The sequence below is a fragment of the Grampus griseus genome (genome assembly GCF_964374135.1).
Source record: "Grampus griseus genome assembly, chromosome: 3".
Lineage (NCBI taxonomy): Eukaryota > Metazoa > Chordata > Mammalia > Artiodactyla > Delphinidae > Grampus > Grampus griseus.
In genome coordinates, this window is record NC_139019.1 from 166,032,405 (window position 1) to 166,051,111 (window position 18,707).

Consider the following 18,707-nt stretch of genomic DNA (forward strand, 5'->3'; position numbering starts at 1 on the left):
ATACAATGGAATATTATTCAGCTATAAAAAGGAGTAAAGTCCTGATACATGCCATACCATGAGGTTTTTTTCCGTTGTGGCCTTTCCCGTTGCGGAGCACAGGCTCCGGACGCGCAGGCTCAGCAGCCATGGCTCACGGGCCCAGCCGCTCCGCGGCATGTGGGATCTTCCCGGACCGGGGCACGAACCCATGTCCGCTGCATCGGCAGGCAGACTCTCAACCACTGTGCCACCAGGGAAGCCCATACTTTGAGGTTTTGTTTTGAACCCCATGTTTTGAGGTTTTGATAAACCTCAAAAACATTATGTCTAGTGAAAGAAGCTAGACACAAAAGGACAAATATTTTGTGACTCCACTTATATGAAATATCTTAGATAGGCAAATTCATTGAGACAGAAAGTAGATTAGAGGTTCCAGGGGTTGGGGATGGGAAAGATGAGGAGTTATTGTTTAATGGTTACAGAGTTTTGGGGAGACGAAAAAGTTCTGAAAACAGATAGTGTTGATGGTTTCACAACACTGAAGAGGTAATTAATACCACTGAATTGTACCCTTAAAAATGGTTCAGAGAATTCCCTGGTGGTCCAGTGGTAAGGACTTTGTGCTTTCACGGCTGAGGGCCTGGGTTTGATCCCTGGGTTGGGGAACTAAGATCCCACAAGCCACGCAGTGTGGAAGAAAGAAGGAAAGAAAGAAAGAAGAAGAGAAAGAAAGAAAGAGGAAGAAAGGAAGGAAGGAAGGAAGGAAGGAAGAAAGATGGAACTTCCCTGGTTGCACAGTGATTAAGACTCTGAGCTCCCAATGCAGGGGGCCCGGGGTCGATCCCTTGTCAGGGAACTAGATCCCAAATGCATGCCACAGCTAAGAGTTCGCATGCTACAAATAAAGAGTTGGCGAGCCGCAACTAAGGAACCCGCCTTCTGCAACTAAGACCCAGAGCAACCAAATAAATTAATTAAATATTTTTTAAAAAGAAAGAAAGATAGTTTAAATGGCAAATTTTATGATACTTATATTTTACTACAACTTAAAAAATTAATAATGTAATATACCAAAAGCCATTGAAGTATACACTAAAGGGTGAATTGTATGGTACGTGAATTATATCTTGATAAGACTGTTTTTTTTTTTTTAAAGAAATACATCTCCATGGTTGTAATTTAGAGATTTGGAAGCTACCCTCATTGTCACTTGCAACTGCCTCTCAACAAAAGCTAGTGACACTGGTGACTGAAGACAGTAACATCTCTGCAGGAAAACCCACAATAGAAAGATGACCTCCATCCACTTCCCCCACCCACATCTCAATCTTCCAATTGATAGAATCTCATTGCCATACAGAAATCTAGCTGCAAGGGAGTCTGGAAAACATAATTTTTAGCTTTGCAGCCTCTGTAGTGTAGGAATGCACACTAGGAGGTTGGGATGGTGCTGAGAGTCAATTCATTGTCTTTTGGTTTTGCTTACACAGGAATTTTTCCCTCTTTCAATGGTAAAAGTTCCATATCTCCCCCTGCCACATACACTTCACTCCCTTGTTTTCCATCCAATATAGATTGAATGAGGCTAACTCCACTTTCTGGGTCCAGAGGGGTGACCTATGAGCCAGGTCTGGTCAAGCCACATAATCAATTCCTCTGAAACCATGATTGGCTCAGGGATGGGCACATGACTTGGGATGGACCAATGAGAGACATTATTTTGCAAGCTCTCTTTTTGCTGAAGTTGCTGAGCTTGGAAGAGGTAAGCTCCTGGGAATTATCTTTAACACCTCCTGGCTAAAAGGGATCCCTTGTAGAGAATAGTAGAGATGATAAATGGAGAGAGACAAAATTCTGATGAGGTAACAGAACCCCTGGATCCAGCCATGCCTGAATTCCATTACCTCTGGATTTTTCTTTCAGTTATGTGAGCTAATAGATATTCTTTTTTTGTTTAAGATGGTTCAAGTTGCCTTTCTGCTACTTGCTATCAAAGGAGCCCTGAATAATATATGGAGGGGTCAGCAAGAGCAAATGTATGGGTAGACATGAATGGCCTAGATTCATTTACTCATTAAATTCTTCTTGATCATCTTCTCCATGTCAGGCCCTGTGCAGAGTATGCGAAAACAAAGGCCTGGACTGTTTCTTCCTCTGGCTGGACACATAGAGGGGTCACAGGTGAGTAAAGCCAATGGCTACCCAAGCATCAATTAAGAAAACCCAACGGCCAGCTGGCGAGAGTTGGCAGGGGTCCACTGCCCTTCTCCCCTGCCTCTGCACATTGTGGAGAGCAGACTGCGCAGTACCAGACCCCAAGCCTCCTGGTCCATCAGTTTTATTGTACAAGGTCCTCGAGAAGCTGATCTCTCTTCAGTGACGGTGCACAAGGCAGACATCATGCTCATCGTAGCACTGACCATGGTGCTGATCTTGAAGCTGACAACCGTACACCCGGGACACCGAGTATGACCCTGACCACAGTACAACACGATAATAATGCTGACCATAGCCTGGCCAGGTCACTGTCCAACGCTAGGTCAGAACACTGACCACAGCATGACCAGGACAGTGATTGTGACTCTGAGCCACACACAGCCAGGAAGCTGACCACCACACTGACCACAGCACAGTCAAGAATGACCAGTGGAGACCACAGTACTGACCACGATGCTGACCACAGTAGAACCGGGATGCTGAGGGCAGTGCAGATCACGGTTTAATAGAACATTGACACAGCATGATCAGGCCACTGGCAGTGCCACTGACCACAGCTGTGGTTACGTCTACAGCACTGAATGTATTGACCAGGGTCTAGTCAGAAAAACAAAGCTCACGCCAGATAGTTCAATAGCAAGAATTTAATATGGGGATTTAGTTACAGACGTGTTAGTTAAGCTTTAAGAGCAAATAGGGGGCGGTGAACCTACTCTAGGATAGCAAGCCACCGCCTTCCAAGATCTGAAGCAGCAAAGGGAGGAGGTGTTTACCAGAGTTACGGCCACCTGGCAGGAGCTGAATGAACCATGGTGGGGACCCTCAAAGGGGCTGAGACCACAGAGGCTGAGACAACAGCCACGGCCAGAGGCACCCAAACTGGAGAGAGAGGGAGAAATACCCTGGCTTCTTTTTTTCTCCGGTCCTCCAATCTCTCTCCAGGCTTCCCATTGCCTGAGCCCAGCCTGGGAAATGTAGTTTGTAGGGATCAAGGGAACCTGGGAAATGTAGTTTTCAGGGGCCATCTCTCCTGAAACAGAGCAGGGGAAGGGTGAGGAATGGACCTAAGGGCCTATTGACCCATGTCAACCACACAACACAGGCCATAGCTTGACCATACAATGACCTCCTCCGTGACCAATCCCAAGGAGAACATTGTCCGTGGTTCTGAAACACAGCACTAACAAGGGCAAGGAAAGGGACAGGGACGAGTAGGGCCCTCCTCCACCCGAGTTGACCACAGCCCACTCTTCGTCAAGAGCTCGTGGGTTCCAACAACCAATACCCCTCTCCTATCCCATGCCTAATGCAGGCTTGGCCTGAGGAGTCAGCAAAAAGATCATCTCGCATCTGGGAAAAAGAGGGAGAGGGATGACGAGATGCCTTTCCTGGCTCAGATTCTGTTTTGTGTCCCACATCCCATGGCCAGTGTCCTCAACCCCACGCTTCATTGTAGTAATGCCCTCTGGGGATTGGGCGCTGGTTAGGTGCTCTATTCACTCATAAGTCACAGAAGTCCCCAGCACCTCAAGAGGAAACAGGTCTCCTAAGAGAAGGAAAGCTCTTTGCCTGGGGTCACATGGCCAAGAAGTGACAGAACCAGGGTCGAACCCAGGTCTTATTGGATAACAAGCTCTTTCTCCTTGCTTTGACAAAACCATAACTTATCTACAGGGCACACAGTAGGGTAAGAAAAATGCCAGGCTTCCCCACTCCCAATATTTTATGGCTGATTTCTCTATAACCTGACTTGCTTGCTCCCTCACCCAATAAACCATAGAGGAACTTTGGTGAGGGAAGATATCTGGGGAGACCGATGAGGGGGGACAGGCAGAGAAAGTCCGGAGGCTGGACGAGGACGTCCTTCATATGCAAATAGCTTCGTGTGGAGGTGGCCTTAATATTTTGATTCTCTCAGGATCTGGTCTCTTGTCTTGGGCCATTGCAATGGGAAACAGAGACTGTCCCAGGTGTGATGGGGGAAGGAAGATGCCCACCAGCTGGCCATCCCCTTTGGCCTAGTCTGGAGATCTCCCGCCCCCTGTATCTGTCTCTCACTTTCTGTCTCCATCTCCGCCCCCGTCCCTGCAGTGATCCGTCCCTCGAAGCCCAATTTCACAGACTCTGTCTCAGTTTCTCTGTTGACTCCTGAGCTTTTTAAAGAGGAGGCCTCTCAATTTCTCTTCTTTGCTACCAGGCCTTCCTCCTACGCCCCCTGCCCCTTGATCCCTCTCCCAGCCCCATTTATAACGTGGGAAATGTCCAGGGAGGGTGAAATTGACTACCACGTGAAGGAACCCCCTCACCGTCCCCATCTCCATGAGCCACCCCCAGATTGGCCTTGGGGTTCTGGGTCGCAATCCCAGCTACCCTCTCGGGTGCCGGCTTCCCCCCCGCCCCGCTTCGCCGACCCCAGACCCCGCTCCTTCGGCGCCCTAAGACGAGCTGGGGGCGGGGCGGGGGGCGGAGCCCGCAACAAAGACTCGGAGCGAGCGAGGGGCGGGGGTGGGGCGGAATCCCAGCCGCCCGCGAGGCCGGGGAGGCGGCGGCATAGGGTCGCCCGGCCCGGCGGGCGGGGTAGCGCCTGGTGGCGGTCCCCGTGCCGAGGCGTCGCTAGGGCGGGCGGGGAACGGGACGCCGGGCCGGGGGCACGTCATGTGGCCGCTCACGGTCCCGCCGCCGCCGCCGCCGCCGCTGCCGCTGCCGCTGCTGCTGCTGCTGTGTTCAGGCCTCGCCGGACAGGTAGGGGCCCGGCAGGCAGGTGCGGGCGCAGAGGGCTCCAGAAGGGGCGGGGGCTCAGGGGGCCCCGCAGAAACGGGACTGGGGGCTCCATGAGCCCCCCGCGGCTGCGAGGGAGGGGGCGTCGCGGCGAGGGAGGGGCTGGGACGTCCACCCTGGCTTTGGGAATGGGAAGGGGAGCTTCAGATCCAGCCTCAGAAGTGGGATGGTTTGGGAGACAACCTGATCCCAGCTTTGGGGTTCTCAACCTCTCGGTGACCCGGAGCCCACACCCGCCATCTCGCTCGAGCTAAGTGGGGTCGTGGGGGGACTTCAGGGGGCCTTGTGTGTCGCTTATCCTTCACGTCCCCCATCATGGCAGGAGGTGCCCGGCTTTTATAGCCCCCCACTCCTCGCCCGCACCCCCAAGGTGGGCAAGGGGGCGGGACTCACGTGTGAGTGACTGACGGGGACGTGTGTGAAGTGCTGGAGGGTGCTGGGTAAACGTGTGTGCCTGTGTGTCACAGCTGGGTGTGACTGAGAGTTTGCGTGTGTGGCTGTGCAGGTGTGCCCAACCGTGCATGACCTGGGGCATGATTGGGGGAGGGTGTTTGTACCTGAGGCAGAGTCTGTATGTGACAGTGGGAGGTTGTGACTTGGAGGGCCGCTGAGGAAGGCTTGTGAGCCTGAGACCGGGAGTTGTGTATCTGTGTGCGACCGGCTGTGTGACAGCAAGTGAGGACTGTATTAATCCCAGCGGTATGTGGGCAGCTGTGGCCGTGTATAAAGGACGGTGTGTGTCAGTGTCCCCATGACCCTGGCCCATCTGCCCGGGTGTTGTACAAAATGTGGGTGACCAGGTGAGTGGCTGTGTGGCAGCTTTGGGTAACCATGTGTCATTCTGTGCCTAAGTCACTCTAAAAGCGGATGTGCGGGGCAAGGGCTGTGTGTGCGAACGTGTACATCCGTGTGTGTGTGTTGGTGCCTTGCACACTACATGCTTTCACAGGAGCACGTCTCCCTCTCCATGGTACCTCATCTCTTGGGCAAGAGATGGAGACTTTTCAAAATGCGGGGGGGTGGTCCCAGCTTTCTAATGCTATTGGGAAACCTCCTTCCTCCTCCATCTTGGGGGTGGGAACCCCCTAAGTTCTCCAAAATAATAAAATAATTATAATAACAGCTAACACTTATTAAGTACTTATTATATGCTGGGCACTGTTTCAAGCACACCGAATGAACTAAGACGTTTAATCCTCTGAGCGGCTTACCTTCATTTTACAGATGGTGGGGGCTGAGACACAGAAAAGTTAGGTCACTTGCTTAAGCTCAGACAGCTTGGGAGTGGCAGAGCTAGGATTGAACCAAGGCAGTCCGGCTCCTTAGCCCACACATTCACCCTGTTGTTAAATAGTCCACTCCATTGGTGTGAACAGTGCCTGTGTAAACACTAGGAGGGTTTCTGGGTAGAAGCTCAGAGGAAAAACAGTCCTGGCACCTTCTCTTTCCTGGCCAAGAGAAGAATCAGAACCTTGTACCCACCCTGAGGGGGGCTATTGGGAGGGATGGAGATCAGACTCTAGATAGAAAGATTTCCAGGCTACAAGGAGACCTCGTGAGGTCCCCTCCCTCACTCCTCTGTTTCCCTATCTCAGGACCCACATACTAGCTGGGATGGGAAGTGTGCTCAGAGGCCAAGCATCAGGCCACACACACTGGGTGCTCAACTGATATGTGAGCCCCAAAGAAGTAAAGAGAGTCAGCTGAGCGAGAGACGAGAGACCGAAAGAGGTATACACTTGAGAGAATGGTGCATAAAAATGCACCAGGAGTGAAGTTGAATTGGGTCTCCAAGGAGGATCCTTGAAGCCACTACCTGGGGATTTTCCTCCAACCCTGCCGGCCCCTAGGAAACTCTAGATATCCTGTTCGTTCTCCAAGATTGCCTAAGGGTGTGGGAGAGTGCAGTGAGAGGTGATGTTGGGTGACCCCAGAGGAGGGTGGGAGATGCTTGGGGGCAGGGCTAACATGAAGATGCACGAGAGCCATACCAGGCTCTTTAGCGGGGGGGAGGGGGGGGGACACTAAACTGGGTTCAGTGGAGGTGGGGCTAAATGGCCGGTGGGGCGGAGCTAAGCTGGAGTAATCAGGTGGGGTGAGACTGGTAGGGTCCTGCCACCAACTACAGTGCCTCCAGGCGGCCATGGGCACTACAGTGTTGCGTGCCCCAGCTTGCCCACCCAGCCTGGCGCCCCAGGGAAGGAAGAGGTCTGGAGAATGGATGCTCTGTCCCATCTCCGTCCCCTCCATCACTTCCCAGAACCCCCTCCTCGGTCCTTGATGGGCCCTGGTCTCCACCAGGGGTCCTTTCTAGAAATCATTCATTTGTCCATTCATTCAGCAGATATGATGAAACATTGGAGATATAGCCATGAGCCAAGTCATCAAATCCCTGCCCTCCTGGAGCTGACCTTGTTGCAGGAGAGACAGACAAGAATCGAATAAATATATAATACAATGTCAACAGCTAAATCAATATATAATACAATGCAAGTGGCCTGAAGAATAATAAACAGGGCAAAGGGGATTAAAGTGTGATGGTGGTGCAGTGGGGGGCTATTTTAGCAGGTGTGGTAGAGGCGGTGTCTCTAAGAAGGTGGTATTTGAGGCGACACTTGAAGGAAGTGAGAGAAGGATGCCTTCTGTATCCAGGAGAAGAGAATTCAAAGCAGAAATAGCAAGTGCAAAGGCCCTGAAAGTGGGAACAAGCATGGTATGTTTGGGGAGCAGCAGAGAGGCTGGTGTGGCTGGATAGGTGCGAGTGAAGGGGGAGTTGGGGGGAGATGAGGCCAGGGAAACCAGGAGGGACCGACCAAGTGGGAACTTGTGGGCCGTGGACAGCAGTTTGGATTTGACCCTGAGAACAGGGGAGTAGGACCTGTCAGAGAAGTTGTCCATCCCTCCAGTGTCTGGAGCTACCAGAGAGCTTGACAGGTCCAAGGCCCACCATCTTACCCGTGGGAAAGATGGTCCCTTCCTGACCACTGGGGAGTCCTCCTTAAGATCTAGCTACAGGGCTTCCCTGGTGGCACAGTGGTTGAGAATCCGCCTGCCAATGCACGGGACACAGGTTCGAGCCCTGGTCCGGGAAGATCTCACATGCCGCGGAGCAACTAAGCCTGTGCGCCACATCTACCGAGCCTGCACTCTGCAGCCCTCAAGCCACAACTACTGAGCTTGCGCACCACAACTACTGAAGCCTGTGAGCCTAGCGCCCGTGCTCCGCAACAAGAGAAGCCACCGCAATGAGAAGCCCGTGCACTGCAACGAAGCCCCGCTCGCCACAACTAGAGAAAGCCCACGCTTAGCAACGAAGACCCAATGCAGCCAAAAATAAATAAATAAAATAAATACATTTACAACAACAACAAAAAGATCTAGCTACATCTTTGGTACTATCTGGGTTTGGGGTCACCTCTTTCCTGGGGTCCCCACAGGATGGGACAAGAGGAGTAGCTCAGTTTACAATGCATGCCTCAGGACCTTTGCAGTTTGCATTTCCTCTGTCTGGGACACTGCTCCCCCAGGTAACTACTCAACTTCCTCCCTCTCTTTCTGCTTAAATGTCACCTCCTCTGAGAGGCCATCAAAAATAACCTCCCACCGCCACTTTCTGAGCTCTTCCTCTGTGTTATTTTTCTTCATAGGCTTTGTCACTACATTTCCAGGATTTGTTTCTTCACCTATTGTCTGTCTTCCCTTAGAGGGGCAGCTCATCAGGGTCCAGTGGTCTCTGTTGTATCCTCAATGCCTACAGCAGAGCCTGGCACATAGTAGGTTCTCAACAAATATCTGTTGAATGAATGGATGAATCCCCCTCCTCCTCCCACAGAATCTCTTTCTTTCTCAAACAGTGGAACTCTTGTGTCAAGGGAGGGTCGGGGGAACAACTCTCCCCTTGGGTTATCCCATACCCATTTCAAGTCAACCACAGCTCCTGGATCAGAGGCATCAGGAAAACCCATCTTCTTCATCTGTGCCTAAAATTCCACCATTGCAGGGCACCACTATTTGGGGTTAAGATGCTGTTTCTCCCAGGGCGCCTTTAGAAAATGTAAATGTCCCAGGTAGATGGAAGTAAAAGGAAATCTTGAGGACTCCCAGATAATAAGTGAACTGGACATTTTCTTCCTAAGGAATGGTGGTGTCGATGCTGAGCCGAAGATGAAGGAGCTGGGGCGACACCTAGTGGTAGAATGAGGTTTGTTCAGAGACTGTGTACGTCCCTGGGACTCTGGGGAAGACGTGTGGGCAGATGCCCCTGGGTGTGTGTGTCAGCCAGGGTCCTGATCAGGGTGTGAAGCAAACGGGGCACTTGCCTTGGGTGCAAGATTGAAGGGAGCGCCCAAAGCCTCAGAGACCAAGATAAATACTATTTAAATGCAATATTTTAAGAAACTCAAAATTAATGCAAAAGATCCATGATGAACAAAATATCAAAATTTAAATAAAGGCAGGATCTACCTCTGCTCTTGCATGACTCACCTCACTGTAACTCTGGCCCTATAGGAGTGTGTCTGTAGTGTCCATGGGTGTGTGTGTGTGTATGTTTAGGAACATGTTTGTGGGTGCGTGGGCACAGTGACTCTGTGTCCATACAGGTTGACCATGTGGGCGTGTGTGGATTTCTCATAATCCCAGCAGTTGTTGTTGGCAATGACTCCGTGTCCCCAGAATTCAGTGTCAGTGCCTGGGAGGCAGTAACTTGCTCTTTTCATTTATTCATGCATTCACGTATTCATTTAGAAAGCGTCCATTGTGAGCCTTCTGTGTTTTGAGCCTTATACTGGACACCAAGGCTGGGTGGCTGCTGGAGCTCTCAAGGACTGGGATGGAAGATTTAACTTCTCTAAAGTTGAGCCTGGCTGTGCTGGGGAGAAGGGAGTTGTGACAAGGGCAGGAGATTTTGTTCCCATTTTTCAGGAAGTCTTGTCCAAGAACACTGACATATCTTTACTCCCAGAGCGGAAGCCTGGTATGTCTCACAACCTCATCCATGCAGAGCTCAGCCACAAATCAAGGAGAAACCAGAGGAACAGAGGAGTCAGAATAGGTTCCATGAAGTCTGTGTGCAGAAACTGACTTGTGTTGCTTCTGGGAAACCCAGGAGGGTCTCAGTGCCTGTTAGCATCTAAGCCCTGCTTAACAGATGAGAAGACAGGGTGTCGCAGCGTGAGAAGAAAGAAACCAAGAGGCAAAGTCGGTTGAAGCGATTGAGTGAGATGGCAGATAGCTTCTTACCTTTTAGGTGCTGAGAGGATCCTGGTTGTTCCCAAGAAAAATACACGGGGAGCACATGATGAGCCAGATTCTTTCTAGTCCTAATTTCTCTAGTAATTCCTATGTGAATGACACCGAGCGAGGTACTGGGGAAGTGGAGGGGTGCGACACAGCCCACTGTGGAATCATTCTCAGGGCCAAGTAAGGGTGTGTGTGTGTGTGTGTGTGTGTGTGTGTGTGTGTGTGTGTGTGTGTGTGTGTGTGTTTAAATAAAAGCATTTTTTAAATTGTGTCAAAATACACAGAATATAAAATTTACCATCTTAACTATTTTTAAGTGTACAATTCAGTAGCATTAAGTATATTTGCATTGTGGTGCAAGCATCGCCACCATCCGTCTCCAGAACTCTTTTCATCTTGCGAAACTGAAATTCCACCCACTAAACAACAACTCCCCATCCTCTACCCCCAGCCCCTGGCAATCTTCATTCTACTTTCTGTCTCTATGAATTTGACTCCTCTAAGGACCTCACATGGGTGGAATCAGGCAGTGTTTGTCTTTTTGGTTTATTTCACTGAGGATAATGTCCTCTAGGTTCATCCACGTTGTAGCAGGTGTCAGAATTTCCTTCCTCTTTAAGGCTGAATACTGTTTCATTGTATGGTTGGAACACATTTCGTTTATCCATTTATCCTTCAATAGACATTTAGGCTGCTTCCACCTTTGGCTATTGTGAATAATGCTGCTATGAGCATGAGTGTGCTAATATCTCTTCAAGACCTTGCTTCTAACTCTTGGGTGTATACCCAGAGGTGGGTCTTCTGGATTGTATGATAATAATGTGTTTAACTTCCTGAGGAATATGCATACCATTTTCCACAGTGTCTGGACCGTTTTCCGCTCCCACCGACAGTGCACAAGGGTTCCATTTTCTCCACATCCTCACTAACACTTGTTAGTATTTGACTTTTTGATCCTAGCTCATCCTAAGGGGTGTAAGGTGGTTCTTCATCGTGGCTTTGATTTGCATTTTATTAAGAGTTAGCGATGCTGAGCATCTTTTCATGTGTTTATTGGCCATTTGTATATCTTCTTTGGAGAAATGTCTAGTGAAGTCCTTTGTTCCTTTTCAAAACTGGGATGTTTGCTTTTTTGTTGTTTAAATAGAAGGTTTTAAAGCCAGGAACGAGACATGGTTGGATTTGTGTGAGGGACAGATCCTTTGACTGAAACTAGAGTAGGGACAGTAAAGGTGTGAAGACAGAATTATTTCAGGAGCTAACAAGACCTGAGGCAAGTTGGTGACAGCCAGAGGCATAGTAGGACTGATATTTGGGGGAGGACAGGGGGAATGTACCTCTCATTGTCTGGTGTCCAAGGTCCTCAGCCAGGACTACTGTCTCCTTTGGAATCTCCTCTTGGAATTCTGAAGCAGGCAGGAAAGCAGAGATGGCAAGAGAGAGAATTCCAGGGAGAATTCAACACCATTTCCAAACATTTGCTGTAACCGAGCAAAAAACGAAAAGCAGGCATAGGCTAGAAGATTAACACCATTTGTGTTCCAAGGGGTGCAAAGCTGTGTATGTGCAGACGTAAATTCATGCCTTTCCTCTGTGTGAATGAAATACTGTGGAGACCAAGAAGGCAGAGTTGGTTGACAGACCATTTGGCTTCTAACAAAGGACAGTGAGTTTTGCTTGGTTTATGTTTTCTAGCTTTTCTACTGGAACTTCTAGCATTTTTACCTGCTGCACATCAAACAGAAATGACCCTTATGTTTTATACTTGATACCTTAATTCATATTTTTGAGTAAACTTCCTTCTTGACATAAAACATAGCTACAAAGAAGTATGCAAATCATAAAGGTGCAGCTTGATAACTTGTCTTGAAGTGACATAATGTACGAGGTCAAGAAACAGAACTTTGCAAGAATCCAGAAACCCCCTCATCCTCCTTCTAGTTGCCACCTGCCCCCTCAAGAGTAACAGCTAAGCTAATGTCTCTCACTCTGCACTGGTTTGACCTGCTTTGTAACTTAATGAAGTCATTAAGCATGTAGTTTTTGTGCCCAGCTTCTTTTGCTCCACATAATGTTTGTAAGATTCCTCCGTATTATTGCTTTGTGATTGATTCTCTGTTTTTGTTGCTTTATGGTGTTCCGTTGTGTGGATATATCGCATGTGGTATATCCATTCTACTGTTGCTTGGCATTTGGGCTGGTGAAGTTTGTGGCTGACACAAACTGTGCTGAAATAAACACTCTGACACGTGTCTTTAGTAAATGCTTGTTCACACTTCTGTTTGGTATATGTGTACAGTAGATTCTCTATTCGCAGTAATTATGTTCTATAAAGAATTAGTGAACACTGAATTAGTGAATACTGAATCATCGTGGGGTTAGATTCTTGCAAGCTTCTGGTCACGACATTTTTGTTGATCAAAGAATATGCAACCTTCTTTTATGAATGTTTCTGTTTAAAAACACCTTATTTCACATACATTGTTGATTCATTGGCAACAAACTCACTGCCAAAGGCACTATAACTCATGCTTGAGTGAAACTTATGGACAAGTTGTATTTTCTCTGGAAGACATGTTACAACCTTCTTGCGCCTAGAGCACTAGACAGAACCTAGCGCTGTGCATGGGGCCACTTAAAAGAGCGAGATCACCAATAAAAAGCACGAGAATGTGAAAATGTTGGCACTAAGTAGACTGTGAAAAAGACACTTGATTACAGTTATGAGAGCTAAAACAAAAAGGCCAGAGCATGGCTGTGGTGGATCTCCATTGGGAACCTGTGTGTCAGTGACTCAAGTTTTTGCTACCCTGTGGATGTCCGTGAATCACCACAAAAGCCCCATGAGAATTGACTTGGGGGTTACAAATAAACTGTAGTGAGTAGGCGAGTTTGACAATATGGAACCCACAAATCGTGAGACTCAAGTGTATATACCGAGGAGTAGAATTGCTGAGTCATAGGCGAGGAATATATTGAACTTCAGGAGATAACTGCTGAACAGCCTTCGAAAGTTCCAAAGACTCTTCAAAGAGTTTACCCATTTACTCTCTCACTAGTAGTGTCTGGGCATTCGAGTTGCTCTACCTCATCACCAACGCTTGGTGTTGTCTTTCTGTTTCACTTTAGACATTCTGATGGATGTTTAGTGCTATCACATTTTGTATTTAATTTACATTTCCTGATGACTAACATTTAAATACCTTTTCACATGCTTATTGACCACTTGAGTATCCCCTTTTGTGAAATGCCTGCTCAAGTCTTTTGCCCATTTCTCTACTAGGTTGTCTGCCTTTTTCTTATTAATTTGTAAGAACATGTGTTTTTATACATCCAAATTTTATATCTGTGTTTCTCTCTCTTTTACATAAATTAAAAATGAGGATATCGGTTATTTGTTGGACATAGGATTGCAAATATCTTCTCCTACTATGTAGCTTGTCTTTTCATTCTCTTAGTGATGTCTTTGATAAATAGAATTTCTTAATTTGAATGTAGTTTAAATAATAACTGTTTTTCCTTCAGGGTTAATGCTTGTTAGTGTCCTGTTTTAGAAATCTTTGCCTACCTCAGAGTAATGAAGATATTCTTCCATATTTACTTCTAAAAGATTTATTATCTCTCCCATTTTGATGTAACATCTACATGGAATTGATTTTTGTATGTGGCTTGAGGTAGGGATCAACATTTATTCTTTCCCCTTTGAATAGGGCCAAATGACCCAGGAACAGGCTCCAGACTCTGGAGCCTGACTGTCTGGGATAGATTCCTGGGGGCTGGGAAAAGTTTCTTAGCATCTCTGTGCCACTATTTCCTCATTAAAAAAAATGGAATTTAACCCAATCTACTTCACAGTGGTATTCTGAGGGTTAAATGAGTTATTACATGTACATTGTTGCAGATGGTGCCGAGCTCATAAGTACTCAATAAACCTTAGCAACTATTGTTATTGTTTCTGAGAGTTATGAACTTTTTTCCTCCTGATCATTTTCAGGTCAGGGGAAAAAAATTTCTTTTCATGGCACCTGGCCTTAGTGTGTTCAGGTTGCTATCATAGAATACCATAGACCAGGTGGCTTATGAACAACAGAAATCTATTTCTCACAGTTCTGGATTCAGGGAAGTCCAGGACCAAAGTGAAAGTGCTGTCAGGTTTGGTGTCTGGTGAGGACCAGTTTCTTGGTGTCTTCTCATATGATGGAAGGGAGAGGGAGCTCTCTGGGGGGGGTCTCTGTATAAGGGCACTAATCCCATACATGAGGGCTCCACCCTCTTGAACTAATCACCTCCCAGAGACTTCATCTCCAAATACTATCACATTGGGGATTAGCTTTCAACATATGAATTTGGGGAGGGATACAGGCATTCAATCTGTAGCACTCCCCAACACGATGTTTAGAGTAATGATGGTGACAGTGAGGAAGGGATTCTTTCTGGAGATATTTCTACATCAATTTCAGCTGGCATTGGTGATAATTTGAATGGAGTACGGAAAGAGAAGGAAGGTGAGAGGGGCACTATCTGTAGTTTCTAACTGTGGGTACATTTGGTCCAGGACCAGGGTGAGGCAAGCAAGAAATCTAGGGTGCAAAATTTAAGGAAGGACTCATTCTCATGTCAGTGCAGGGCTCCTGGGGGGCGGGAACTTGCAGGGAAAGTTTAGGTATATTCCTCCTTTTAAACAGTTTTATTGAGATATAATTTATATACCATTAAATCCACCTGTTTAAGTGTGCTACTCAATGACTTTTAGTAAATTTGCAGAGTTGTACAAACATCACCCCAATCCAGTTTTAGAACATTTCCATCACTCGCAAAAGATCCCTCATGCCGGGGGCTTCCCTGGTGGCGCAGTGGTTGAGAGTCCGCCTGCAGGGGATACGGGTTCGTGCCCCGGTCCAGGAAGATCCCACGTGCCGCGGAGCGGCTGGGCCCGTGAGCCATGGCCGCTGAGCCTGCGCGTCCGGAGATCCCTCATGCCATCCCCACCCCATCCCCAGTTCCAGGCAATCACTAATCTAATTTCTGTCTCTATATATTTGCTTTCTCTGGACATTTTGTGTAAACTACTCATACAAAGTGTGGCCTTTTGTGTCTGACTTCTTTCACTTAGGAAAATATTTTTGAGGTCCATCCATGCTGTAGCATGTATCAGTAGTTCGTTCCTTTTTATCGTTGAACGACATTCCATTGTATGCATGTACCACAGTTTGTTTATCCATTCACCAGTTGATGAGCATGTGAATTGTTTCATTCATTGGGAACAATGCTGTTATGATTATTCACATGCAAGTCTTTCCATGGACATATGCTTTCATTTCTCTTGGGTAGATGGAATTGTTGCATCTTATGGTAAATTTCAGTTTACATTTTAAGAAACTGCTAAATTGTTTCTTAAAGTAGTTGCAGCATTTTATGTTCCCACTAGAAAGCGGTTTAAGTTTCTCCACTGCATCACCGATACTTGGTACTGCCTGTCTTTTTTTTTTTTTTTTTTTTTGCGGTACGTGGGCCTCTCACTGTTGTGGCCTCTCCCGTTGGGAAGCACAGGCTCCGGACGCGCAGGTTCAGCGGCCATGGCTCACGGGCCCAGCCACTCCGCGGCATGTGGGATCTTCCCGGACCGGGGCACGAACCCGTGTGCCCTGCATAGGCAGGCGGACTCTCATCCACTGCGCCACCAGGGAAGCCCTTGCCTTTTGATTGAGGTTATTCTGGCGGGTGTCATATGCTATTAGTCCTGTGAAACACACAAGTGGAGATGTCCAAGAAGCAGATGGGCATAGGGGTTTGAGCTCTAGACGGAGATCTGGGCTGCAGAAATGCTTTTGGGAGCCTCAGCTGTAGATTCATTTAGTCAGTCAATAAACAATTTCTTGAGCACCGACTATGTGCCAGTCACTGTGCTAAGCCCTAGGGATGAGGCTGTAAAAAACACAGACATGTAGGAGCCCTTGCGGAACTGAAAGTCTAGTGGAAGAGACAAACCATAAACAAATAGAAGTACAATATAATGTCACATGGTGATAAATGTTGTTCAACAAAATAGAGCAGAGTAGGGGACGGGGGCAGAGGGGTTGCTGTTGTAGATGAGGTGGCCAGGGGATGTCTTTCAGGATACAGTAGCCAACTCGCTCAGAGACCAATCAGGGAAACAAACCAGTCTAGGTGTCTCAAAGAGAGGAAATTTAATATAGAGAATTGGTTAAGTGTGAGATGGAAGAGTTGAGAAGCCAGACTGATGGGATGATCAGGAATAAACCACAGCACAAAGCTACTGGCGGCACATGACAAAAGGGTAGTGTGATGAAGAAAAGTTTCTTGTGTGGGAGCTGGGATCATGGGATCATGGAGTAGGTATGGCCGCCGTCAGAATACACACCCCCACCCTAAGCAGAAAGAGAGAGAAGAAATACCCTGGCCTCTCCCTTCCTCCCCACTCTCCAGTCTCCCTCCAGTGCCTCTCATTGGGTGAGACTAATAGGAAGCCAGTGTGCCAGGGAACCTGGGAAGTGTAGTTTTCTGGAGAAGGGTAGGGCATTGCTCTGACTTGCACAATGATAGCGCAGAAATATAAATGAAGTAAAGGAACAATCCACATGTGTATCTGTGGTAATAGTGCTCTGGGTAGAGCAGACAGCAAGTGCAAAGGTCCTGAGGTGGGAGTGTGCCAAATGGAACCAAAACCCTACATGTGAGTGTGATGGATGGTCCAGGCACAGTATACAGAATGACAGTGGCTAGGGACCTGGGGCAAAGCCGTGGGAGACATTTAGGGATAAGGCAGGAGACAGTGATAGTGCAGCCTTTAAGTCAAGGGACAAATGACTTTCAAGAAGGAGGGAATGATTCATGAAGACTTACCTGTGAGAGTGACTAAATGAGGGCTTGTGTGAGACTGTGGGACCAGCAAATCGTAAGGTCACTGGTGCCGTTAGTGAGAGGAGTTTTGGAAGCATACAGGAGGTGGGACGTAAGGAAGCAGAGACAGCAAGTGCAGATGTGAGTGTAGACCACTCCTTGGAGGAGTTTGGCTGGGAGGAGGCAGGGCAGTTTCCTGCATCACCAATGGTGAGAGAGTGAGAGAGTATCATTGGGTTCCAGATTATCTAAACAGCAAGGGCTTGGAGCCCAGGTCCGAAATCAGACCCACCTAGGTCCAAATCCTGGGCTCCCATTTATGTGCTGGGTCACCTTGAGCTGGTCCCCTCTCCTCTCTGAGCCTAGTTTCCTCTCTTGTAAATAGGGAAGTTGCTGTACTGTTCATGGGAGGTTGCATCCAGTACTCAGCAAGTGTGTTTGCAAAGTGTTCAGTACTCATAAATGCAAGCTGCAGTACAAGTAGGCAAGGAGGTATCTCATTTTTTAAAGCTCATTATCAGCTGCAAATAATTACAATGTCAGCTACTATTTATGAAACACCATGTTCCAGACACCAGGCAAAGTGCTTTACAAGCATTATCTCTCCCCAGTCTGCCCCAGTTCACTCTGCTGCAACCACACTGGCCTCGTTCCTGTTCCTTGAACACTTATGCTCCTGCCCCAGGGCCTTTGCACTTGCTGTTCTTGGTGCCTGGAACTCTTCCTTCAGATATCCAAATGGCTCCCTCCCTCACCTTCTTCAGGTCTCTGCTCAAATGTCACATTCCCCAACCACCTCGATTAAAGTTTTACTCCCCTACCTAGTCCATATGCCCCTTCCTCCCGATACCCTAGGTATTTTACTCCCCACCCCACCCCCACTTGTTGTCTGACTTATTCCATAGAATGTTCATCTCCACATAGGCAGGCATTTTTAAAAATAATTAATTAGTTAATTATTTTTTGGCTGCACTCGGTCTTTGTTGCGTGCAGGCTTTCTCTAGTTGCGGCGAGCAGGGGCTACTCTTCGTTGTGGTGCACCGACTTCTCATTGCGGTGGCCTCTCGTTGTGGAGCACGGGCTCTAGGTGCGTGGGCTTCAGTAGTTCTGGTGTAGGGGCTCAGCAATTGTGGCTCGCTGGCTCCAGAGCACGGGCTCAGTAGCTGCTACACTGGGGCTTAGTTGCTCCACGGCATGTGGGATCATCGCGGACCAGAGCTCCAACCTGTGTCCCCTGCATTGGCAGGCAGATTCCCAACCACTGTGCCACCAGGGAAGTCCCAGGCAGGCATTTTTTAAATCTGTTGTTTACAGTGCTTGGGACATAGTAGATGTTCAATAAAGCTTTCACTTGATTCTCAGGACACAGGAGCCATTTACACGTATTAGGTCCATGGGTCCTTAAACCACCCACTTTGCAGATGAGGAAACTGAGGCAGAGAGAGGTCATTGCTGTAAGTCCCATAGGGGCAGAACCTGCCTCTCCCTGCTGTTAAGCTAAAAAAAAAGGATACTTCAAGACCCCCACCATCCCTACCCCCATGTTCAGTGCTTCTCCCGAGGCGAGCCCTCGGTGAGCTGCCACGGCCCAGGGAAAGGCCTGAGTCATCGCCGCCTCCATACGGCGG

At 48.0% G+C, this 18,707-nt stretch overlaps 1 protein-coding gene across 1 annotated transcript in view; it reads left to right on the top strand.

Moving 5' to 3' along the window:
- Positions 1-4,854: 4,854 nt before the first annotated feature.
- The window catches only part of OLFM2 (olfactomedin 2), a gene marked incomplete at its 5' end in the record, with an annotated part of 62,693 nt that continues 48,840 nt past the window's right edge, over positions 4,855-18,707 (top strand). The window contains one exon of the mRNA XM_082652494.1: positions 4,855-4,941. Coding sequence (XP_082508620.1) covers positions 4,855-4,941 — 87 coding nt within the window. The remainder of the gene's footprint in view (positions 4,942-18,707) is intronic.